The 27,391-nt window shown below is 47.8% G+C and overlaps 1 protein-coding gene across 1 annotated transcript in view; it reads left to right on the top strand.

Annotated features, from left to right (window-relative positions):
* The window catches only part of LOC135513355 (probable JmjC domain-containing histone demethylation protein 2C), a 126,545-nt gene that overhangs the window by 63,838 nt on the left and 35,316 nt on the right, over positions 1 to 27,391 (top strand). Inside the window, 11 exon segments of the mRNA XM_064936283.1 lie at positions 422 to 511; positions 1,932 to 2,059; positions 4,469 to 4,614; positions 4,616 to 4,689; positions 5,978 to 6,189; positions 6,310 to 6,729; positions 8,692 to 8,860; positions 15,509 to 15,599; positions 15,947 to 16,112; positions 22,299 to 22,319; positions 22,321 to 22,399. Coding sequence (XP_064792355.1) covers positions 422 to 511; positions 1,932 to 2,059; positions 4,469 to 4,614; positions 4,616 to 4,689; positions 5,978 to 6,189; positions 6,310 to 6,729; positions 8,692 to 8,860; positions 15,509 to 15,599; positions 15,947 to 16,112; positions 22,299 to 22,319; positions 22,321 to 22,399 — 1,596 coding nt within the window.

Consider the following 27,391-nt stretch of genomic DNA (forward strand, 5'->3'; position numbering starts at 1 on the left):
AGCTCCTACAGAGAGTGAAACCCCATCCATCACAGCTCCTACAGAGTGAAACCCCATCCATCACAGCTCCTACAGAGTGAAACCCAGACAGTGTGTTATTAACAGTTGTTCTAGTTGATATGATTCCCCATGTTGAGAAGCAGCAGCAGAGGATTCATTCTAATTCTCTAGTTGAACCTGTAAACTCCTGAGAGAGGGATGGAACATCAACACGGTCTGTTCCCAAGTAGTGTCTGAGGCCCAAATGGGACCCTATTCCCTTCATAGTGGACCACTCCAACACCCACAGAGCCCTGGTCAAAGTAGTGCACTATAAAGGGACTAGAGTAGCGTTTGGGAAGCAGCCAGACGGGGTTTCCATGGAGACCTGACGGGGTTTGTTGGTTTGAGGGTAGTAATGTGTGTTTTGTTGTTCCTCCAGACAAAGAGCTGTACGCCTGGCTGAAGTGTGTCAAGGGACAGCAGCATGGTCACAAGTACTTGATGCCAACTCAGATTATCCCAGGAACTGGTAGGAACCAATGATTTCTGTTCCTCTCTCTGTCTGGACCTCAGCCTGGGCTGGAATAGCTTTCATTATTCAGTTAGGAAAGTAGAACACAAAACAGGACTCCATTACAACAGAGTTAAACTACAAGACAGGACTCCATTACAACAGAGTTAAACTACAAGACAGGACTCCATTACAACACAGAGTTAAACTACAAGACAGGACTCCATTACAACAGAGTTAAACTACAAGACAGGACTCCATTACAACACATAGTTAAACTACAAGACAGGACTCCATTACAACACAGAGTTAAAGTACAAGACAGGACTCCATTACAACACAAGACAGGACTCCATTACAACACCAGACAGGACTCCATTACAACACAGAGTTAAACTACAACACAAGACATGACTCCATTACAACACAGAGTTAAAGTACAAGACAGGACTCCATTACAACACAGAGTTAAAGTACAACACCAGACAGGACTCCATTACAACAGAGTTAAACTACAAGACAGGACTCCATTACAACACAGAGTTAAACTACAAGACAGGACTCCATTACAACACAGAGTTAAACTACAAGACAGAACTCCATTACAACACAGAGTTAAACTACAAGACAGGACTCCATTACAACACAAGACAGGACTCCATTACAACACAGAGTTAAACTACAAGACAGGACTCCATTACAACAGAGTTAAACTACAAGACAGGACTCCATTACAACACAGAGTTAAACTACAAGACAGGACTCCATTACAACACAGAGTTAAACTACAAGACAGGACTCCATTACAACACAGAGTTAAACTACAAGACAGGACTCCATTACAACACCAGACAGGACTCCATTACAACACCAGACAGGACTCCATTACAACACAGAGTTAAACTACAACACCAGACAGGACTCCATTACAACACAGAGTTAAACTACAAGACAGGACTCCATTACAACACAGAGTTAAACTACAAGACAGGACTCCATTACAACACAGAGTTAAACTACAAGACAGGACTCCATTACAACACCAGACAGGACTCCATTACAACACCAGACAGGACTCCATTACAACACAGAGTTAAACTACAACACCAGACAGGACTCCATTACAACACAGAGTTAAACTACAAGACAGGACTCCATTACAACACAGAGTTAAACTACAACACCAGACATGACTCCATTACAACACAGAGTTAAAGTACAACACAGGACTCCATTACAACACAGAGTTAAACTACAAGACAGGACTCCATTACAACACAGAGTTAAAGTACAACTCAAGGTAAGACTCCATTACAACACAGTGTAAAGTACAACACAAGACAGGACTCCATTACATTGTTCTCCTCTGACAGTAACACCGTGTAGGTCTAACATGTTGACAGAAGTGTGTACTAATGACCAGTGGTCTGTTGTGCAGTTCTGACAGAGGTGGTGAGCGCCATGCATCTGTTCAGGGAGAAGTACAGCATCAGGTCTCCCTGTGTCTGTACTGGGAAACACAACCCTCTACTCAGCAAGATGCCTGCTACCAACGGAGTCTCTCAGGTATGGAGATACACTGCTGCTGCTCTGTTTCTGCTGCTTCTCAAGTGGCACCCTATTCCCTACGTAGTGCACTACTTTAGACCAGGGCCCTATGGAACCCTATTCCCTATATAATACAGTACTGTTGACCATAGCTCTATAGAACCCTATTCCCTATTAAGTGCACTACTTTAGACCAGGGCTCTATAGAACCCTATTCCCAACGTAGTGCACTACTTTAGACCAGGGCCCTATGGAACCCTATTCCCTATATAATACAGTATTGTTGACCAGAGCTCTATAGAACCCTATTCCCTATTAAGTGCACTACTTTAGACCAGGGCCCTATGGAACCCTATTCCCAACGTAGTGCACTACTTTAGACCAGGGCCCTATGGAACCCTATTCCCTATATAATACAGTACTGTTGACCAGAGCTCTATAGAACCCTATTCCCTATTAAGTGCACTACTTTTGACCAGAGCTCTATAGAACCCTATTCCCTATATAGTGCACGACTTTAGACCAGAGACCAGAGACCTATAGAACCATATTCCCTATATAGTGCACTACTTTTGACCTGAGCTCTATAGAACCCTATTCCCTATATAGTGCACTACTTTTGACCAGAGCCCTATCGCACCGTATTCACTACATGGGAATAAGGTGGTATTTGGGACACACATTCAAAGTTTCCAGTACTGCCAAACCCAGTATTGCCAAACCCAGTATTGCCAAACCCAGTATTGCCAAACCCAGTATTGCCAAACCCAGTATTGCCAAACCCAGTATTGCCAAACCCAGTACTAGTTAGACCTCTGCCTGTTAGCTCAATAATATAGGCTAGTTATAGCTCTGTCTGTTAGCTCAGTAATATAGACTAGTTAGACGTCTGTTAGCTCAGTAATGTAGACTAGTTAGAGCTCTGTGTTAACTCAGTAATATAGACTAGTTAGAGCTCTGTCTGTTAGCTCAGTAATATAGACTAGTTAGAGCTCTGTCTGTTAGCTCAGTAATATAGGCTAGTTAGAGCTCTGTTAGCTCAGTAATATAGACTAGTTAGACCTCTGTTAGCTCTGTAATATAGACTAGTTAGACCTCTGTCTGTTAGCTCAGTAATATAGACTAGTTAGACCTCTGTTAGCTCTGTAATATAGACTAGTTAGACCTCTGTCTGTTAGCTCAGTAATATAGGCTAGTTAGAGCTCTGTTAGCTCAGTAATATAGACTAGTTAGACCTCTGTTAGCTCTGTAATATAGACTAGTTAGAGCTCTGTCTGTTAGCTCAATAATATAGACTAGTAAGATGTCTGTTAGCTCAGTAATGTAGGCTAGTTAGAGCCCTGTCTGTTAGCTCAGTAATGTAGACTAGTTAGAGCTCGGTGTAGTCTGTTGAACAGTGTGTCTGTGACGTGTTGTTGTTGACCTGTGTAGTCTGTGATGTGTTGTTGACATGTGTAGTCTGTGATGTGTTGTTGTTGACCTGTGTAGTCTGTGATGTGTTGTTGTTGACCTGTGTAGTCTGTGATGTGTTGTTGTTGACCTGTGTAGTCTGTGATGTGTTGTTGTTGACCTGTGTAGTCTGTGACGTGTTGTTGTTGACCTGTGTAGTCTGTGACGTGTTGTTGTTGACCTGTGTAGTCTGTGACGTGTTGTTGTTGACCTGTGTAGTCTGTGACGTGTTGTTGTTGACCTGTGTAGTCTGTGATGTGTTGTTGTTGACCTGTGTAGTCTGTGATGTGTTGTTGTTGACCTGTGTAGTCTGTGATGTGTTGTTGTTGACCTGTGTAGTCTGTGATGTGTTGTTGTTGACCTGTGTAGTCTGTGATGTGTTGTTGTTGACCTGTGTAGTCTGTGATGTGTTGTTGTTGACCTGTGTAGTCTGTGATGTGTTGTTGTTGACCTGTGTAGTCTGTGATGTGTTGTTGTTGACCTGTGTAGTCTGTGATGTGTTGTTGTTGACCTGTGTAGTCTGTGATGTGTTGTTGTTGACCTGTGTAGTCTGTGATGTGTTGTTGTTGACCTGTGTAGTCTGTGATGTGTTGTTGTTGACCTGTGTAGTCTGTGATGTGTTGTTGTTGACCTGTGTAGTCTGTGATGTGTTGTTGTTGACCTTTGTAGTCTGTGATGTGTTGTTGTTGACCAGTGTAGTCTGTGATGTGTTGTTGTTGACCTGTGTAGTCTGTGATGTGTTGTTGTTGACCTGTGTAGTCTGTGATGTGTTGTTGTTGACCTGTGTAGTCTGTGATGTGTTGTTGTTGACCTGTGTAGTCTGTGATGTGTTGTTGTTGACCTGTGTAGTCTGTGATGTGTTGTTGTTGACCTGTGTAGTCTGTGATGTGTTGTTGTTGACCTGTGTAGTCTGTGATGTGTTGTTGTTGACCTGTGTAGTCTGTGATGTGTTGTTGTTGACCCGTCTCTCCTGGTCAGGTTCTCCAGAACGTGTTAAACCACAGCAACAAGATCTCTCTATGTAACGTGAAGACAGAGACTGGGCAGCTGAACCCCATCCAGGGTAAAGCTGAGACTAACGGAGGCTCCAGCCCTGCCTCGGACCCCTCCTCTGACTCCAAACTGACCCCCGGAGTCCCAGAGCCCTCTCCACTTCCTGGCTGACCTGACTGAACAGAAGTCACGGGAAGACAAGAAAGGTACATCACGGTAGCGCACTCTGTCTGCTGGTCAATGTGACTGTTAGCCCGGCCCGCTGAGAACTTTCCTCTAAGTGTGTGTCTAGTTTGTGCTCTTGTCAGGCTGCCAGCAGCGTTCCAACCCTCCTGTTTAGGGCTCAGTATGACTGTAGTTATACAGCAGCGTTCCAACCCTCCTGTTTAGGGCTCAGTATGACTAGTTATACAGCAGCGCTCCAACCCTCCTGTTTAGGGCTCAGTATGACTAGTTATACAGCAGCGTTCCAACCCTCCTGTTTAGGGCTCAGTATGACTGTAGTTATACAGCAGCGTTCCAACCCTCCAGTTTAGGGCTCAGTATGACTGTAGTTATACAGTAGCGTTCCAACCCTCCTGTTTAGGGCTCAGTATGACTGTAGTTATACAGCAGCGTTCCAACCCTCCAGTTTAGGGCTCAGTATGACTGTAGTTATACAGTAGCGTTCCAACCCTCCTGTTTAGGGCTCAGTATGACTAGTTATACAGCAGCGTTCCAACCCTCCTGTTTAGGGCTCAGTATGACTGTAGTTATACAGCAGCGTTCCAACCCTCCTGTTTAGGGCTCAGTATGACTGTAGTTATACAACAGCGTTCCAACCCTCCAGTTTAGGGCTCAGTATGACTGTAGTTATACAGTAGCGTTCCAACCCTCCTGTTTAGGGCTCAGTATGACTGTAGTTATACAGCAGCGTTCCAACCCTCCTGTTTAGGGTTCAGTATGACTGTAGTTATACAGCAGCGTTCCAACCCTCCTGTTTAGGGTTCAGTATGACTGTAGTTATACAGCAGCGTTCCAACCCTCCAGTTTAGGGCTCAGTATGACTGTAGTTATACAGCAGCGTTCCAACCCTCCTGTTTAGGGTTCAGTATGACTAGTTATACAGCAGCGCTCCAACCCTCCTGTTTAGGGCTCAGTATGACTGTAGTTATACAGCAGCGTTCCAACCCTCCTGTTTAGGGTTCAGTATGACTGTAGTTATACAGCAGCGTTCCAACCCTCCTGTTTATGGTTCAGTATGACTGTAGTTATACAGCAGCATTCCAACCCTCCAGTTTAGGGTTCAGTATGACTGTAGTTATATAATACTTAGTTGTTAGTGGTGTGATGATGATGATGATGATGATGATAAATACCAGATATCTCCAGAGGTTAGTTGTTACTGGTGTGATGATGATGATAAATACCAGATATCTCCAGAGGTTAGTTGTTACTGGTGTGATGATGATGATGATGATGTATTGTAACTGATATGTCTTGTCTCTGGCGTAGAAAACAAGGAGTCTCCTCTGGGTAAGGTGGGCAAGGAGGAGAAGGTCAGTAGCCTGGAGTCTCTCCACTGTAAAGCGTCTAGCCTGGTGTCTAACATCACAGAACAAGGCTCTACTCTAAGAGACCTCCTGACGACCACCGCTGGTAAACTCCGTCTGGGCTCTACTGATGCTGGCATGGCCTTCGCTCCTGTATACTCCACCGCAGCACAGGTACGTGGCTGGGACAGAGACACACCCAGTCCACCATTATCTTGCTGTATGGAGGGAATAACACGGTATTATTTCAACATGCTGATTCACATGTTCTGGTGCTGTATCTCTCCTCTCCAGATGGGGAAGAGCGGCCGTAGCATGCCCAACATCCTGGATGACATCATCGCGTCCGTGGTGGAGAACAAAATCCCTGCCGGCCGAGGAGCCAAGCTGAGTCTGAAGCTGGAGGCCACCACCACCACCACAGAGGACAGGGAGGTGAAGACAGAGAGGATCGAGAGGAAGAAGCAGCCTGGGACAGGGACAGGTCCTAACCCTGGGACGGGGACAGGTCCTAACCCTGGGACGGGGACAGGTCCTAACCCTGGGACGGGGACAGAAGAGCTTCCTGTACCCAAGCCTCAGCTAGAGAAGGCCCTGCAGCTCCATGCTGACATCCCCCACTGCTGGTTGTATGATCGCAGACTGCTCTGGCTGAAAGACCATCGACACCCTGGCAACTGGAAGCTGTTCAGAGAGTGTTGGAGACAGGGACAGGTCAGTCAGTCTCTAGTTCCTCCCTTCAGATGTTTCCTCACTCACTAGCTTCATCTCCAGTGCTTTTAGTTGGTGGAGAAGTGGAGATACAGTCCATGGTGAATATTTGGGTCCTACTGCACCACTGTGTGCAATATTCGTTGTTGCTTTGTCTCTGACCGGGCTGTAGAGCGCGGCGGTGGAGACCACCGGGCTGTAGAGAGAGAGCGGCGGTGGAGACCACCAGGCTGTAGAGAGAGACCGGTGGAGACCACCGGGCTGTAGAGAGAGAGCGGTGGAGACCACCAGGCTGTAGAGAGAGAGCGGCGGTGGAGACCACCAGGCTGTAGAGAGAGAGCGGTGGAGACCACCGGGCTGTAGAGAGAGAGCGGCGGAGACCACCGGGCTGTAGAGAGAGAGCGGTGGAGACCACCGGGCTGTAGAGAGAGCGGCGGTGGAGACCACCAGGCTGTAGAGAGAGACCGGTGGAGACCACCGGGCTGTAGAGAGAGCGGTGGAGACCACCAGGCTGTAGAGAGAGCGGCGGTGGAGACCACCAGGCTGTAGAGAGAGAGCGGTGGAGACCACCGGGCTGTAGAGAGAGAGCGGCGGAGACCACCGGGCTGTAGAGAGAGAGCGGTGGAGACCACCGGGCTGTAGAGAGAGAGCGGTGGAGACCACCGGGCTGTAGAGAGAGAGCGGTGGAGACCACCGGGCTGTAGAGAGAGAGCGGTGGAGACCACCGGGCTGTAGAGAGAGAGCGGTGGAGACCACCGGGCTGTAGAGAGAGAGCGGCGGAGGCTGTGAGGCCGACACGTAAAGCTTGTTAACTGTTGTGGGACGGTAGCATCCCACCTGGCCAATATACGGTGAAATTGCAGATCGCGGAATTCAAACTACAGAATTATAAATATTTCACTTTCATAAAATCACAAGTGTAATACATCAAAATAAAGCTTAACTTCTGGTTAATCCAGCCGCTGTGTCAGATTTCAAAAAGGCTTTACGGCGAAAACACACCATGCGGTTATCTGAGGACAGCGCCCCGCATACAACAGCATGAAAAACATATTTCAACCAGGCAGGTGCGCCACGAAGGTCAGAAATAGCGGTATAATTAATGCCTTACCTTTGAAGATCTTCTTCTGTTGGCACTCCAAAAGGTCCCAGTTACATCACAAATGGTCCTTTTGTTCTGTAATTTCTTTCTTTATATCCATAAAAACTCAGTTTAGCTGGCGCGCTTCAGTCAATAGTCCACCCAGTTTCCCTCCATCAAAATGCATAGCATACAAAATGAATCCCAAACGTTACTAATACATTTTTCCAAACAAATCAAACAACGTTTATAATCAAACCTTAGATACCCTAATATGTAAATAAACTATAACATTTAAGAAGGAGAATCGTTATTGTCTTCACTGGAGAAAAATACCAAAGAACGCTCTCTCTCTTCCACACGCTTGGAAACACTACAGCCAAAATGGGAGCCGCATAGAAAAACTAGAATTTCTGGCTCATTTTTCCAAAAAACAGCCTGAAACTCTGTCTACAGACTGTTGAGGTCTAGTGGAAGCCCGGGAACTGCGAACTGAGAGGACTTTGCCTTATCATAAAAGTGACAGCCGTTGAAAAGAGTGGTAAGCTGAACTTTTTGGGGGGGATGGTTTGTCCTCGGGGTTTCGCCTGCCATATCAGTGCTGTTATACTCACAGTCATAATTCAAACAGTTTTAGAAACTTTAGAGTGTTTTCTATCCAAATCTACCAATCATATCCTAGCTTCTGGGCCTGAGTAACAGGTAGTTTACTTTGGGCACGCTTTTCATCCGGACGTGAAGATACTGCCCAAGAGAGGTTAAAGAGCAGTGATAGTAGCAAGAGCAGTCTGCGGGTTTCTTCTTTCTTCTCATTTGATAAAAAGTATGATCCTGATGTGACGATTTCAACGTTACAACAACAACTACTGTCCTGTCTTCTCCAGCCTGTCCTGGTGACTGGGCTCCATAAGCCTCTGAATGCAGCTCTGTGGAAGGCAGACAGCTTCAACCTGGAGTTTGCTGACCATCAGGGAGACCTGCTGAACTGTAAAGATGGACTTGTCTCGAACTCTGGAATCAACGAGTTCTGGGACGGCTTCGAGGACCTCACCAGTGAGTAGCCTTCATCACTTATCAGGTTATTGATCCAGGACCTCACCAGTGAGTAGCCTTCATCACTTATCAGGTTATTGATCCAGGACCTCACCAGTGAGTAGCCTTCATCACTTATCAGGTTATTGATCCAGGACCTCACCAGTGAGTAGCCTTCATCACTTATCAGGTTATTGATCCAGGACCTCACCAGTGAGTAGCCTTCATCACTTATCAGGTTATTGATCCAGGACCTCACCAGTGAGTAGCCTTCATCACTTATCAGGTTATTGATCCAGGACCTCACCAGTGAGTAGCCTTCATCACTTATCAGGTTATTGATCCAGGACCTCACCAGTGAGTAGCCTTCATCACTTATCAGGTTATTGATCCAGGACCTCACCAGTGAGTAGCCTTCATCACTTATCAGGTTATTGATCCAGGACCTCACCAGTGAGTAGCCTTCATCACTTATCAGGTTATTGATCCAGGACCTCACCAGTGAGTAGCCTTCATCACTTATCAGGTTATTGATCCAGGACCTCACCAGTGAGTAGCCTTCATCATTTATCAGGTTATTGATCCAGGACCTCACCAGTGAGTAGCCTTCATCACTTATCAGGTTATTGATCCAGGACCTCACCAGTGAGTAGCCTTCATCACTTATCAGGTTATTGATCCAGGACCTCACCAGTGAGTAGCCTTCATCACTTATCAGGTTATTGATCCAGGACCTCACCAGTGAGTAGCCTTCATCACTTATCAGGTTATTGATCCAGGACCTCACCAGTGAGTAGCCTTCATCACTTATCAGGTTATTGATCCAGGACCTCACCAGTGAGTAGCCTTCATCACTTATCAGGTTATTGATCCAGGACCTCACCAGTGAGTAGCCTTCATCACTTATCAGGTTATTGATCCAGGACCTCACCAGTGAGTAGCCTTCATCACTTATCAGGTTATTGATCCAGGACCTCACCAGTGAGTAGCCTTCATCACTTATCAGGTTATTGATCCAGGACCTCACCAGTGAGTAGCCTTCATCATTTATCAGGTTATTGATCCAGGACCTCACCAGTGAGTAGCCTTCATCATTTATCAGGTTATTGATCCAGGGCCTCACCAGTGAGTAGTCTTCATCATTTATCAGGTTATTGATCCAGGACCTCACCAGTGAGTAGCCTTCATCACTTATCAGGTTATTGATCCAGGACCTCACCAGTGAGTAGCCTTCATCACTTATCAGGTTATTGATCGAGGACCTCACCAGTGAGTAGCCTTCATCACTTATCAGGTTATTGATCCAGGACCTCACCAGTGAGTAGCCTTCATCACTTAGCAGGTTATTGATCCAGGACCTCACCAGTGAGTAGCCTTCATCACTTATCAGGTTATTGATCCAGGACCTCACCAGTGAGTAGTCTTCATCACTTATCAGGTTATTGATCCAGGACCTCACCAGTGAGTAGCCTTCATCACTTATCAGGTTATTGATCCAGGACCTCACCAGTGAGTAGCCTTCATCACTTATCAGGTTATTGATCCAGGACCTCACCAGTGAGTAGCCTTCATCACTTATCAGGTTATTGATCCAGGACCTCACCAGTGAGTAGCCTTCATCACTTATCAGGTTATTGATCCAGGACCTCACCAGTGAGTAGCCTTCATCACTTATCAGGTTATTGATCCAGGACCTCACCAGTGAGTAGCCTTCATCACTTATCAGGTTATTGATCCAGGACCTCACCAGTGAGTAGCCTTCATCACTTATCAGGTTATTGATCCAGGACCTCACCAGTGAGTAGCCTTCATCACTTATCAGGTTATTGATCCAGGACCTCACCAGTGAGTAGTCTTCATCACTTATCAGGTTATTGATCCAGGACCTCACCAGTGAGTAGCCTTCATCACTTATCAGGTTATTGATCCAGGACCTCACCAGTGAGTAGTCTTCATCACTTATCAGGTTATTGATCCAGGACCTCACCAGTGAGTAGCCTTCATCACTTATCAGGTTATTGATCCAGGACCTCACCAGTGAGTAGCCTTCATCACTTAGCAGGTTATTGATCCAGGACCTCACCAGTGAGTAGTTATCATCACTTATCAGGTTATTGATCCAGGACCTCACCAGTGAGTAGCCTTCATCATTTATCAGGTTATTGATAATGATAGTATAGAGTATTCATATTATTAGTAATTAAGTATATTTATGATATACACTGAGTATTCAAAACATTAAGAGCTCCTGTCCAACTCTATTAAGGTGTTCTTAATGTTTTGTACACTAAGTGTCTACCCGGAGTATGCCAAACACTAAGTGTCTACCCGGAGTATGCCAAACACTAAGTGTCTACCCGGAGTATGCCAAACACTAAGTGTCGACCCGGAGTATGCCAAACACTAAGTGTCGACCCGGAGTATGCCAAACACTAAGTGTCGACCCGGAGTATGCCAAACACTAAGTGTCGACCCGGAGTATGCCAAACACTAAGTGTCGACCCGGAGTATGCCAAACACTAAGTGTCGACCCGGAGTATGCCAAACACTAAGTGTCGACCCGGAGTATGCCAAACACTAAGTGTCGACCCGGAGTATGCCAAACACTAAGTGTCGACCCGGAGTATGCCAAACACTAAGTGTCGACCCGGAGTATGCCAAACACTAAGTGTCGACCCGGAGTATACCAAACATCAGGAACACCTTCCTAATATTGAGTTGAACCCCTTTTGCCTTCAGAACAGTCTCAGTTTGTCGGGTCATGGACTCTACAAGGTTTCGAAAGCGTTCCACAGGGATGCTGGCCCCATGTTGAATCCAATGCTTCCCACCGTTGTCAAGTTGGCCTGATGTCTTCTGGGTAGTGGACCATTCTTGATATACAGTGCATTTACACATTTTGTTACGTTAGATTTATTCTAAACTGGATTAAAAATTCTGTAGACAATACCCCATAATGACAAAGTGAAAACAGGTTTTTAGAAAATGTTGCTAATTAAAAAATAAAAATAAACTTATTTACGTAAGTATTCAGACCCTTTGCTATGTGACTCGAAATTCAGCTCAGATGCATCCTGTTTCCATTGATCATCCTTGATGTTTTTACCACAGTACATGTGGTAAATTCAATTGATTGGACATGACTTGGCAAGGCACACACACCTGTCTATATAAGGTCCCACAGTTGATTGGACATGACTTGGCAAGGCACACACACCTGTCTATATAAGGTCCCACAGTTGATTGGACATGACTTGGCAAGGCACACACACCTGTCTATATAAGGTCCCACAGTTGATTGGACATGACTTGGCAAGGCACACACCTGTCTATATAAGGTCCCACAGTTGATTGGACATGACTTGGCAAGGCACACACACCTGTCTATATAAGGTCCCACAGTTGATTGGACATGACTTGGCAAGGCACACACACCTGTCTATATAAGGTCCCACAGTTGATTGGACATGACTTGGCAAGGCACACACCTGTCTATATAAGGTCCCACAGTTGATTGGACATGACTTGGCAAGGCACACACACCTGTCTATATAAGGTCCCACAGTTGATTGGACATGACTTGGCAAGGCACACACACCTGTCTATATAAGGTCCCACAGTTGATTGGACATGACTTGGCAAGGCACACACACCTGTCTATATAAGGTCCCACAGTTGATTGGACATGACTTGGCAAGGCACACACACCTGTCTATATAAGGTCCCACAGTTGATTGGACATGACTTGGCAAGGCACACACACCTGTCTATATAAGGTCCCACAGTTGATTGGACATGACTTGGCAAGGCACACACACCTGTCTATATAAGGTCCCACAGTTGATTGGACATGACTTGGCAAGGCACACACACCTGTCTATATAAGGTCCCACAGTTGATTGGACATGACTTGGCAAGGCACACACACCTGTCTATATAAGGTCCCACAGTTGATTGGACATGACTTGGCAAGGCACACACACCTGTCTATATAAGGTCCCACAGTTGATTGGACATGACTTGGCAAGGCACACACACCTGTCTATATAAGGTCCCACAGTTGATTGGACATGACTTGGCAAGGCACACACACCTGTCTATATAAGGTCCCACAGTTGATTGGACATGACTTGGCAAGGCACACACACCTGTCTATATAAGGTCCCACAGTTGATTGGACATGACTTGGCAAGGCACACACACCTGTCTATATAAGGTCCCACAGTTGATTGGACATGACTTGGCAAGGCACACACACCTGTCTATATAAGGTCCCACAGTTGATTGGACATGACTTGGCAAGGCACACACCTGTCTATATAAGGTCCCACAGTTGATTGGACATGACTTGGCAAGGCACACACACCTGTCTATATAAGGTCCCACAGTTGATTGGACATGACTTGGCAAGGCACACACACCTGTCTATATAAGGTCCCACAGTTGATTGGACATGACTTGGCAAGGCACACACACCTGTCTATATAAGGTCCCACAGTTGATTGGACATGACTTGGCAAGGCACACACACCTGTCTATATAAGGTCCCACAGTTGATTGGACATGACTTGGCAAGGCACACACACCTGTCTATATAAGGTCCCACAGTTGATTGGACATGACTTGGCAAGGCACACACACCTGTCTATATAAGGTCCCACAGTTGATTGGACATGACTTGGCAAGGCACACACACCTGTCTATATAAGGTCCCACAGTTGATTGGACATGACTTGGCAAGGCACACACACCTGTCTATATAAGGTCCCACAGTTGATTGGACATGACTTGGCAAGGCACACACACCTGTCTATATAAGGTCCCACAGTTGATTGGACATGACTTGGCAAGGCACACACACCTGTCTATATAAGGTCCCACAGTTGATTGGACATGACTTGGCAAGGCACACACACCTGTCTATATAAGGTCCCACAGTTGATTGGACATGACTTGGCAAGGCACACACACCTGTCTATATAAGGTCCCACAGTTGATTGGACATGACTTGGCAAGGCACACACACCTGTCTATATAAGGTCCCACAGTTGATTGGACATGACTTGGCAAGGCACACACACCTGTCTATATAAGGTCCCACAGTTGATTGGACATGACTTGGCAAGGCACACACACCTGTCTATATAAGGTCCCACAGTTGATTGGACATGACTTGGCAAGGCACACACACCTGTCTATATAAGGTCCCACAGTTGATTGGACATGACTTGGCAAGGCACACACACCTGTCTATATAAGGTCCCACAGTTGATTGGACATGACTTGGCAAGGCACACACACCTGTCTATATAAGGTCCCACAGTTGATTGGACATGACTTGGCAAGGCACACACACCTGTCTATATAAGGTCCCACAGTTGATTGGACATGACTTGGCAAGGCACACACACCTGTCTATATAAGGTCCCACAGTTGATTGGACATGACTTGGCAAGGCACACACACCTGTCTATATAAGGTCCCACAGTTGATTGGACATGACTTGGCAAGGCACACACACCTGTCTATATAAGGTCCCACAGTTGATTGGACATGACTTGGCAAGGCACACACACCTGTCTATATAAGGTCCCACAATTGATTGGACATGACTTGGCAAGGCACACACACCTGTCTATATAAGGTCCCACAGTTGATTGGACATGACTTGGCAAGGCACACACACCTGTCTATATAAGGTCCCACAGTTGATTGGACATGACTTGGCAAGGCACACACACCTGTCTATATAAGGTCCCACAGTTGACAATGCATGTCTGAGCAGAAACCAGGCCATGAGGTCGAAGGAATTGTCCGTAGAGCCCCGAGACAGGATGAAACACATTGCACAGATCTGGGGTAGGGTACCAAAACATATTCTGCAGCATTGAAGTTCCCCAAGAACACAGTGGCATCATTCTTAAATAGAAGAAGTTTGGAATCACCAAGACTCTCCCTAGATCTGGCTTCCCGGCCAAACTGAGCAATCGGGGGAGAAGGGCCTTGGTCAGGGAGGTGACAGAGCTCCAGAGTTCCTCTGTGGAGATGGGAGAAGCTTCCAGAAGGACAACCATCTCTGCAGCACTCCACCAATCAGGCCTTTATGGTAGAGTGGCCAGATGGAAGCCACTCCTCATTAAAAGGCACATGACAGCCTGCTTGGAGTTTGCAAAAAGGCACCTCAAGGACTTTCAGACCATGACAAACAAGATTCTCTGGTCTGGTGGAGCCAAAATTGAAATCCTTGGCCTGAATGCCATGGGTCACGTCTGGAGAAAACATGGCACCATCCCTATGGTGAAGCATGGTGGTGGCAGCATCATGCTGTCGGGATGACGCCCACATCATAGCTACGATAGGGCGACAGCTCATTGCTCACTCTGACACACTGAGTTCTGCCTTCAAGGTATGATTTCATCCATCTCAAGGCATCGGGGGAAAGTTTAACTTGGACAATTATGTGATGAGAACCTGATGGTTAACAGTATCAAACACAGCCCCAACAACGCCCCCTTTGTCCATCTTGGACATTTTCCTGAAGAAAGCAGTGTATGTTGTTGTATATTAGTTATAATACCAATGCATTGATTATGTCAATGTTTACAGGAAAGCATCTTTCCCTATCGATACTCTTACTAAAGTCTCCTGTGTTCCCTCCCCTACTCTCAGAGAGACCCAAGTCTAAAGACGGAGACACCGTGGTGTACAGGCTGAAGGACTGGCCATCAGGAGAGGAGTTCATGGCCCTGATGCCTTCCAGGTAGGCCAAGGCCAACTCATCATAGCCAAGCACACAGTCATAGTCATGGGGATTCTCCACAGTCTACTGGTTTGTCTGGGAAGTAGGTCCACTAGATCCAGCAATATAACACTGTCTATTAGATCTAGTAGATCCAGTTATATAACACTGTCTAGTAGATCCAGTAGGTCCAGCTATATCACACTGTCTAGTAGATCCAGCTATATCACACTGTCTAGTAGATCCAGCTATATAACACTGTCTAGTAGATCCAGTAGATCCAGCTGTATAACGCTCTCTCTCGCTGTTTTCTCTCTGTGTGTCCCTGTGTGTCGTCTGTCTGTCTGGTCTGGTCTGGTCTTGTCTAGGTATGATGACCTGATGAGGAATCTGCCCCTGCCTGAGTATTGTGACCCTGAAGGGAACCTCAACCTGGCCTCTCATCTACCCAGCTTCTTCGTACGCCCAGACCTCGGACCACGCCTCTGCTGTGCTTATGGTACGAGCGTTCATTTAACATCGACCAGGCCTCAGGTCACTGTCAATGAACGGGCATCAGGTCACTGTCAGTGAACGGGCCTCAGGTCTCAGGTCACTGTCAATGAACAGGCCTCAGGTCACTGTCAATGAACAGGCCTCAGGTCACTGTCAATGAACAGGCCTCAGGTCACTGTCAATGAACGGGCCTCAGGTCTCAGGTCACTGTCAATGAACAGGCCTCAGGTCACTGTCAATGAACAGGCCTCAGGTCTCTGTCAATGAACAGGCCTCAGGTCACTGTCAATGAACAGGCCTCAGGTCTCTGTCAATGAACAGGCCTCAGGTCACTGTCAATGAACGGGCCTCAGGTCTCAGGTCACTGTCAATGAACGGGCCTCAGGTCTCAGGTCACTGTCAATGAACAGGCCTCAGGTCTCTGTCAATGAACAGGCCTCAGGTCACTGTCAATGAATGGGCCTCAGGTCTCAGGTCACTGTCAATGAACGGGCCTCAGGTCACTGTCAATGAATGGGCCTCAGGTCTCAGGTCACTGTCAATGAATGGGCCTCAGGTCTGAGGTCACTGTCAATGAATGGGCCTCAGGTCTCAGGTCACTGTCAATGAACGGGCCTCAGGTCACTGTCAATGATCAGGCCTCAGGTCACTGTCAATGATCAGGCCTCAGGTCACTGTCAATGAACAGGCCTCAGGTCACTGTCAATGAACAGGCCTCAGGTCACTGTCAATGAACGGGCCTCAGGTCACTGTCAATGAATGGGTCTCAGGTCACTGTCAATGAACGGGCCTCAGGTCTCAGGTCACTGTCAGTGAACCGGCCTCAGGTCACTGTCAATGAACGGGCCTCGGGTCACTATCAATGAACGGGCCTCAGGTCACTGTCAATGAACGGGCCTCAGGTCTCAGGTCACTGTCAATGAACAGGCCTCAGGTCACTGTCAATGAACGGGCCTCAGGTCACTGTCAATGAATGGGTCTCAGGTCACTGTCAATGAACGGGCCTCAGGTCACTGTCAGTGAACCGGCCTCAGGTCACTGTCAATGAACAGGCCTCAGGTCACTGTCAATGATCAGGCCTCAGGTCACTGTCAATGAATGGGCCTCAGGTCACTGTCAATGAATGGGCCTCAGTTCACTGTCAATGAGCGGGCCTCAGGTCACTGTCAATGAACGGCCTCAGGTCACTATCAATGAACGGGCCTCAGGTCACTGTCAATGAACGGGCCTCAGGTCACTGTCAATGAACGGGCATCAGGTCACTGTCAATGAACGGGCCTCAGGTCACTGTCAATGAACGGGCCTCAGGTCACTGTCAGTGAACGGGCCTCAGGTCTCAGGTCACTGTCAATGAACGGGCATCAGGTCACTGTCAATGAACGGGCCTCAGGTCACTGTCAATGAACGGGCCTCAGGTCACTGTCAGTGAACGGGCCTCCGGTCACTGTCAGTGAACGGGCCTCAGGTCACTGTCAGTGAACGGGCCTCAGGTCACTGTCAATGAACGGGCCTCAGGTCACTGTCAATGAACAGGCCTCAGGTCACTGTCAATGAACGGGCCTCAGGTCACTGTCAATGAACGGGCCTCAGGTCACTGTCAATGAACGCCTCAGGTCACTGTCAATGAATGGGTCTCAGGTCACTCAGTGGCCTCAGGTCACTATCAATGAACGGGCCTCAGGTCACTGTCAATGAACGGGCCTCAGGTCTCAGGTCACTGTCAATGAACAGGCCTCAGGTCACTGTCAATGAATGGGCCTCAGGTCACTGTCAATGAACGGGCCTCAGGTCACTGTCAGTGAACGGGCCTCAGGTCACTGTCAATGAACAGGCCTCAGGTCACTGTCAATGAACAGGCCTCAGGTCACTGTCAATGAATGGGCCTCAGGTCACTGTCAATGAACGGGCCTCAGGTCACTGTCAATGAACGGGCCTCAGGTCACTGTCAATGAACGGGCCTCAGGTCACTGTCAATGAACGGGCCTCAGGTCACTGTCAATGAACGGGCCTCAGGTCACTGTCAATGAACGGGCCTCAGGTCACTGTCAATGAACGGGCCTCAGGTCACTGTCAGTGAACGGGCCTCAGGTCTCAGGTCACTGTCAATGAACGGGCCTCAGGTCACTGTCAATGAACGGGCCTCAGGTCACTGTCAATGAATCAGGCCTCGGGCCTCAGGTCACTGTCAATGAACGGGCCTCAGGTCACTGTCAATGAACGGGCCTCAGGTCACTGTCAATGAACGGGCCTCAGGTCACTGTCAATGAACGGGCCTCAGGTCACTGTCAATGAACGGGCCTCAGGTCTCAGGTCACTGTCAATGAACGGGCATCAGGTCACTGTCAATGAACGGGCCTCAGGTCACTGTCAGTGAACGGGCTCAGGTCTCAGGTCACTGTCAATGAACGGGCCTCAGGTCACTGTCAATGATCTCTCAGGTCACTGTCAATGAATGGGCCTCAGGTCACTGTCAATGAACGGGCCTCAGGTCACTGTCAATGAACGGGCCTCAGGTCACTGTCAATGAACGGGCCTCAGGTCACTGTCAGTGAACAGGTCACTGTCAGGCCTCAGGTCACTGTCAATGAACGGGCCTCAGGTCTCAGGTCACTGTCAATGAACGGGCAGGTCTCAGGTCACTGTCAGTGAACGGGCTCAGGGCTCAGGTCACTGTCAGTGAACGGGCCTCAGGTCACTGTCAGTGAACGGGCAGGTCTCAGGTCACTGGTGAACGGGCCTCAGGTCACTGTCAGTGAACGGGCCTCAGGTCACTGTCAGTGAACGGGCCTCAGGTCACTGTCAGTGAACGGGCCTCAGGTCACTGTCAGTGAACGGGCCTCAGGTCACTGTCAGTGAACGGGCCTCAGGTCACTGTCAATGAACGGGCCTCAGGTCACTGTCAGTGAACAGGCCTCAGGCCTCAGGTCACTGTCAGTGAACGGGCCTCAGGTCTCAGGTCACTGTCAATGAACGGGCCTCAGGTCACTGTCAATGAACGGGCCTCAGGGCTCAGGTCACTGTCAGTGAACGGGCCTCAGGTCACTGTCAGTGAACGGGCCTCAGGTCTCAGGTCACTGTCAGTGAACGGGCCTCAGGTCACTGTCAATGAACGGGCCTCAGGTCACTGTCAGTGAACGGGCCTCAGGTCACTGTCAGTGAACGGGCCTCAGGTCACTGTCAGTGAACGGGCCTCAGGTCACTGTCAATGAACGGGCAGGTCTCAGGTCACTGTCAATGAACGGGCCTCAGGTCACTGTCAATGAACAGGCCTCAGGTCTCAGGTCACTGTCAATGAACGGGCCTCAGGTCTCAGGTCACTGTCAATGAACAGGCCTCAGGTCACTGTCAATGAACGGGCCTCAGGGCGGGCCTCAGGTCTCAGGTCACTGTCAGTGAACGGGCCTCAGGTCACTGTCAATGAACAGGCCTCAGGTCACTGTCAATGAACGGGCCTGGTCTCAGGTCAGGTCTCAGGTCACTGTCAATGAACGGGCCTCAGGTCACTGTCAATGAACGGGCCTCAGGTCACTGTCAATGAACGGGCCTCAGGTCACTGTCAATGAACGGGCCTCAGGTCACTGTCAGTGAACGGGCCTCAGGTCACGGGCCTCAGGTCACTGTCAATGAACGGGCCTCAGGTCTCAGGTCACTGTCAGTGAACGGGCCTCAGGTCACTGTCAGTGAACGGGCCTCAGGTCACTGTCAATGAACGGGCCTCAGGTCTCAGGTCACTGTCAATGAACGGGCCTCAGGTCACTGTCAGTGAACGGGCCTCAGGTCACTGTCAGTGAACGGGCCTCAGGTCACTGTCAGTGAACGGGCCTCAGGTCACTGTCAGTGAACGGGCCTCAGGTCACTGTCAGTGAACGGGCCTCAGGTCACTGTCAGTGAACGGGCCTCAGGTCACTGTCAGTGAACGGGCCTCAGGTCACTGTCAATGAACGGGCCTCAGGTCTCAGGTCACTGTCAATGAACGGGCCTCAGGTCACTGTCAATGAACGGGCCTCAGGTCTCAGGTCACTGTCAATGAACGGGCCTCAGGTCACTGTCAATGAACAGGTCTCAGGTCACTGTCAATGAACGGGCCTCAGGTCTCAGGTCACTGTCAATGAACGGGCCTCAGGTCACTGTCAATGAACAGGCCTCAGGTCTCAGGTCACTGTCAATGAACGGGCCTCAGGTCACTGTCAATGAACGGGCCTCAGGTCACTGTCAATGAACGGGCCTCAGGTCTCAGGTCACTGTCAGTGAACGGGCCTCAGGTCACTGTCAGTGAACGGGCCTCAGGTCACTGTCAGTGAACGGGCCTCAGGTCACTGTCAGTGAACGGGCAGGTCTCAGGTCACTGTCAGTGAACGGGCCTCAGGTCACTGTCAGTGAACGGGCTGGTCTCAGGTCACTGTCAGTGAACGGGCCTCAGGTCAGGTCACTGTCAAGTGAACGGGTCTCAGGTCACTGTCAGTGAACGGGCCTCAGGTCACTGTCAGTGAACGGGCCTCAGGTCTCAGGTCACTGTCAGTGAACGGGCAGGTCTCAGGTCACTGTCAGTGAAACAGGCCTCAGGTCACTGTCAATGAACGGGCCTCAGGTCTCAGGTCACTGTCAATGGGCCTCAGGTCACTGTCAATGAACAGGCCTCAGGTCTCAGGTCACTGTCAATGAACGGGCCTCAGGTCACTGTCAGTGAACGGGCCTCAGGTCACTGTCAATGAACAGGCCTCAGGTCTCAGGTCACTGTCAATGAACGGGCCTCAGGTCACTGTCAGTGAACGGGCCTCAGGTCACTGTCAATGAACGGGCCTCAGGTCTCAGGTCACTGTCAATGAACAGGCCTCAGGTCACTGTCAATGAACAGGCCTCAGGTCTCAGGTCACTGTCAATGAACAGGCCTCAGGTCTCAGGTCACTGTCAGTGAACGGGCCTCAGGTCTCAGGTCACTGTCAGTGAACGGGCCTCAGGTCTCAGGTCACTGTCAGTGAACGGGCCTCAGGTCTCAGGTCACTGTCAGTGAACGGGCCTCAGGTCACTGTCAATGAACGGGCCTCAGGTCACTGTCAATGAACGGGCAGGTCTCAGGTCACTGTCAATGAACAGGCCTCAGGTCACTGTCAATGAACGGGCCTCAGGTCTCAGGTCACTGTCAGTGAACCAGGTCTCAGGTCACTGTCAATGTCAGTGAACAGGCCCTCAGGTCACTGTCAGTGAACGGGCCTCAGGTCTCAGGTCACTGTCAGTGAACTCAGGTCTCAGGTCACTGTCAATGAACACCATCAATATGTGTTTCAGGAAACTAACAAAGCAGAAATGGAACATGGCCTCAGGTCAATTCAATGAACAGGCATAGTTTATTCTGAGGTCAATGTCACTGAACAGGTCAGATTATCAGGTCAATGGAAGCCTTGGTACACATCAACAACAGGCTGAAGGTCTCAGGTCACTGTCAGTGAGTGGCCTCTGGCTGTCTCAGGTCACTGTCAGGAACTTTGGGACCTCTGGTCACTGTCAGTGACATCGGTCTCTGTCCTGGTCACTGTCAGTGAAGGGGCCTCAGGTCACTGTCAATGAACAGGCCTGGGCTGGTCACTGTCAATGAACAGGCCTCTGGTCACTGTCAATGAACACTGGGCCTCTAGGTCATAGTCAATAGATAGGCCTCAGGTCACTCTATAGGTCACTGTAAACAACCTGCCTCTGGTCACTGTCAGATAACCAACTGGGCCTCTATATGGTCATAGATGTCTGGGCTGTGCCTCTGGTCACTGTCAGTGAACTGGGCTGTGGTCACTGTCAGTGAACGGGCCACAACCCTGGGCTGGGCCTCTGGTCACTGTCAATGAACGGGCCTCAGGTCACTGTCAATGAACAGGCCTCAGGTCACTGTCAATGAACGGGCCTCAGTATACTGTCAATGAACCGGCCTCAGGTCACTGTCAATGAACAGGCCTCAGGTCACTGTAACCAAACTGGGCCTCAGGTCACTGTCAGTGAACCTGTCTCAGGTCTCTGTCAATAGATAACCATCAATATGTGCTTTATTATAGTCAATAGATAATGGAACACTGGCTGTGCTGCTGGAATAGTCAAAATAACCAAGCGAGACATAGTTTATTCTGATTTCAATGTCTACTGATATAGTCAGATTATCCTGGGAAGCCTTGAATACACATCAACAACATGCTGAAGCTTCCTCCTCTCTCCCTGTAGGATAACAGCAACTCAGGGCAGGACTTTGGGACAGCTAACCTTCAACATGGAGGTCTCTGACATCGTCTCTGTCCTGGTGTACGTAGGAGTGGCCAAGGGGAACGGAGTCCTGTCCAAGACGGGTAAGAATAACCAACCCTGGGCTGTGCTCTATATAGTCAATAGATAATCAACCCTGGGCTGTGCTCTATATAGTCAATAGATAACCAACACTGGGCTGTGCTCTATATAGTCAATAGATAACCAACACTGGGCTGTGCTCTATATAGTCAATAGATAACCAACCCTGGGCTGTGCTCTATATAGTCAATAGATAACCAACCCTGGGCTGTGCTCTATATAGTCAATAGATAACCAACACTGGGCTGTGCTCTATATAGTCAATAGATAACCAACACTGAACCCTGGGCTGTGCTCTATATAGTCAATAGATAACCAACACTGGGCTGTGCTCTATATAGTCAATAGATAACCAACCCTGGGCTGTGCTCTATAGAGTCAATAGATAACCAACCCTGGGCTGTGCTCTATATAGTCAATAGATAACCAACCCTGGGCTGTGCTCTATATAGTCAATAGATAACCAACACTGGGCTGTGCTCTATATAGTCAATAGATAACCAACACTGGGCTGTGCTCTATATAGTCAATAGATAACCAACACTGGGCTGTGCTCTATATAGTCAATAGATAACCAACACTGGGCTGTGCTCTATATAGTCAATAGATAACCAACACTGGGCTGTGCTCTATATAGTCAATAGATAACCAACACTGGGCTGTGCTCTATATAGTCAATAGATAACCAACACTGGGCTGTGCTCTATATAGTCAATAGATAACCAACACTGGGCTGTGCTCTATATAGTCAATAGATAACCAACCCTGGGCTGTGCTCTATATAGTCAATAGATAACCAACCCTGGGCTGTGCTCTATATAGTCAATAGATAACCAACACTGGGCTGTGCTCTGTATAGTCAATAGATAACCAACACTGGGCTGTGCTCTAGATAGTCAATAGATAACCAACCCTGGGCTGTGCTCTATATAGTCAATAGATAGCCAACCCTGGGCTGTGCTCTATATAGTCAATAGATAGCCAACCCTGGGCTGTGCTCTATATAGTCAATAGATAACCAACACTGGGCTGTGCTCTATATAGTCAATAGATAACTGACCCTCAACCCTGGGCTGTGCTCTATATAGTCAATAGATAACCAACACTGGAACTGTGCTCTATATAGTCAATAGATAACCAACACTGGACTGTGCTCTATATAGTCAATAGATAACCAACACTGGGCTGTGCTCTATATAGTCAATAGATAACCAACACTGGGCTGTGCTCTATATAGTCAATAGATAACCAACACTGGGCTGTGCTCTATATAGTCAATAGATAACCAACACTGGGCTGTGCTCTATATAGTCAATAGATAACCAACACTGAACCCTGGGCTGTGCTCTATATAGTCAATAGATAACCAACACTGAACCCTGGGCTGTGCTCTATATAGTCAATAGATAACCAACACTGGGCTGTGCTCTGTATAGTCAATAGATAACCAACCCTGGGCTGTGCTCTATATAGTCAATAGATAACCAACGCTGGGCTGTGCTCTATATAGTCAATAGATAACTGACCCTGAACCCTGGGCTGTGCTCTATATAGTCAATAGATAACCAACACTGGGCTGTGCTCTATATAGTCAATAGATAACCAACACTGGGCTGTGCTCTATATAGTCAATAGATAACCAACACTGGACTGTGCTCTATATAGTCAATAGATAACCAACACTGGGCTGTGCTCTATATAGTCAATAGATAACCAACACTGGGCTGTGCTCTATATAGTCAATAGATAACCAACACTGGGCTGTGCTCTATATAGTCAATAGATAACCAACACTGGGCTGTGCTCTATATAGTCAATAGATAACCAACACTGAACCCTGGGCTGTGCTCTATATAGTCAATAGATAACCAACCCTGGGCTGTGCTCTATATAGTCAATAGATAACCAACACTGGGCTGTGCTCTGTATAGTCAATAGATAACCAACCCTGGGCTGTGCTCTATATAGTCAATAGATAACCAACACTGGGCTGTGCTCTATATAGTCAATAGATAACCAACACTGGGCTGTGCTCTATATAGTCAATAGATAACCAACACTGGGCTGTGCTCTATATAGTCAATAGATAACCAACACTGGGCTGTGCTCTATATAGTCAATAGATAACCAACGCTGGGCTGTGCTCTATATAGTCAATAGATAACTGACCCTGAACCCTGGGCTGTGCTCTATATAGTCAATAGATAACCAACACTGGGCTGTGCTCTATATAGTCAATAGATAACCAACACTGGGCTGTGCTCTATATAGTCAATAGATAACCAACACTGGGCTGTGCTCTATATAGTCAATAGATAACCAACACTGGACTGTGCTCTATATAGTCAATAGATAACCAACACTGGGCTGTGCTCTATATAGTCAATAGATAACCAACACTGGGCTGTGCTCTATATAGTCAATAGATAACCAACACTGGACTGTGCTCTATATAGTCAATAGATAACCAACACTGGACTGTGCTCTATATAGTCAATAGATAACCAACCCTGGGCTGTGCTCTATATAGTCAATAGATAGCCAACCCTGGGCTGTGCTCTATATAGTCAATAGATAACCAACCCTGGACTGTGTTCTATATAGTCAATAGATAACCAACACTGGGCTGTGCTCTATATAGTCAATAGATAGCCAACACTGGGCTGTGCTCTATATAGTCAATAGATAACCAACACTGGGCTGTGCTCTATATAGTCAATAGATAACCAACACTGGGCTGTGCTCTATATAGTCAATAGATAACCAACACTGGGCTGTGCTCTATATAGTCAATAGATAACCAACACTGGGCTGTGCTCTATATAGTCAATAGATAACCAACACTGAACCCTGGGCTGTGCTCTATATAGTCAATAGATAACCAACACTGAACCCTGGGCTGTGCTCTATATAGTCAATAGATAACCAACACTGGGCTGTGCTCTGTATAGTCAATAGATAACCAACACTGGGCTGTGCTCTATATAGTCAATAGATAGCCAACCCTGGTCTGTGCTCTATATAGTCAATAGATAACCAACACTGGGCTGTGCTCTATATAGTCAATAGATAACCAACACTGGGCTGTGCTCTATATAGTCAATAGATAACCAACACTGGGCTGTGCTCTATATAGTCAATAGATAACCAACCCTGGGCTGTGCTCTATATAGTCAATAGATAACCAACACTGGGCTGTGCTCTATATAGTCAATAGATAACCAACACTGGGCTGTGCTCTATATAGTCAATAGATAACCAACCCTGGGCTGTGCTCTATATAGTCAATAGATAACCAACACTGGGCTGTGCTCTGTATAGTCAATAGATAACCAACACTGGGCTGTGCTCTATATAGTCAATAGATAACCAACACTGGGCTGTGCTCTATATAGTCAATAGATAACCAACACTGGGCTGTGCTCTGTATAGTCAATAGATAACCAACACTGAACCCTGGGCTGTGCTCTATATAGTCAATAGATAACCAACCCTGGGCTGTGCTCTATATAGTCAATAGATAACCAACACTGGGCTGTGCTCTGTATAGTCAATAGATAACCAACACTGGGCTGTGCTCTATATAGTCAATAGATAACCAACACTGGGCTGTGCTCTATATAGTCAATAGATAACCAACACTGGGCTGTGCTCTGTATAGTCAATAGATAACCAACACTGGGCTGTGCTCTATATAGTCAATAGATAACCAACACTGGGCTGTGCTCTGTATAGTCAATAGATAACCAACACTGGGCTGTGCTCTATATAGTCAATAGATAACCAACACTGGGCTGTGCTCTATATAGTCAATAGATAACCAACACTGGGCTGTGCTCTATATAGTCAATAGAGAACCAACACTGGGCTGTGCTCTATATAGTCAATAGATAACCAACCCTGGGCTGTGCTCTATATAGTCAATAGATAACCAACACTGGGCTGTGCTCTATATAGTCAATAGATAACCAACACTGGGCTGTGCTCTATATAGTCAATAGAGAACCAACACTGGGCTGTGCTCTATATAGTCAATAGATAACCAACACTGGGCTGTGCTCTATATAGTCAATAGATAACCAACACTGGGCTGTGCTCTATATAGTCAATAGATAACCAACACTGGGCTGTGCTCTATATAGTCAATAGAGAACCAACACTGGGCTGTGCTCTATATAGTCAATAGATAACCAACACTGGGCTGTGCTCTATATAGTCAATAGATAACCAACACTGGGCTGTGCTCTATATAGTCCTCTCTGAAGTGGTGAGACAGGGGTTACTGAAGTCCTGTTCCACTCTGAAGTGTTTGGAGTCCTTGTTCCTCCTCTCTCTCTCTCTGGTCTTGTCCTGTCCTGGGACTCTCTCTGGTCTTGTCCTGTCCTGGGACTCTCTCTCTTGTCCTGTACCTGGGACTCTCTCTCTTGTCCTGTCCTGGGACTCTCTCTCTTGTCCTGTACCTGGGACTCTCTCTCTTGTCCTGTCCTGGGACTCTCTCTCTGGTCCTGTACCTGGGACTCTCTCTCTGGTCCTGTCCTGTGACTCTCTCTTTCTGGTCCTGTCCTGTCCCTGTGACTCTCTCTCTGGTCCTGTCCTGTGACTCTCTCTTTCTGGTCCTGTCCTGTCCCTGTGACTCTCTCTCTGGTCCTGTCCTGTGACTCTCTCTTTCTGGTCCTGTCCTGTCCCTGTGACTCTCTCTCTGGTCCTGTCCTGTGACTCTCTTTCTGGTCCTGTCCTGTCCCTGTGACTCTCTCTCTGGTCCTGTCCTGTGACTCTCTCTTTCTGGTCCTGTCCTGTCCCTGTGACTCTCTCTCTGGTCCTGTCCTGTGACTCTCTCTTTCTGGTCCTGTCCTGTACCTGGGACTCTCTCTCTCTATCTCTCCACATCACTATTCATTACAGACGCATTCTCTCTCTCTCTCTCTCTCTCTCTCTCGCTCTCGCTCTCGCTCTCGCTCTCTCTCTCTCTCTCTCTCTCTCTCTCTCCTCATTAC

This window comes from Oncorhynchus masou, chromosome 24, assembly GCF_036934945.1.
Source record: "Oncorhynchus masou masou isolate Uvic2021 chromosome 24, UVic_Omas_1.1, whole genome shotgun sequence".
NCBI lineage: Eukaryota > Metazoa > Chordata > Actinopteri > Salmoniformes > Salmonidae > Oncorhynchus > Oncorhynchus masou.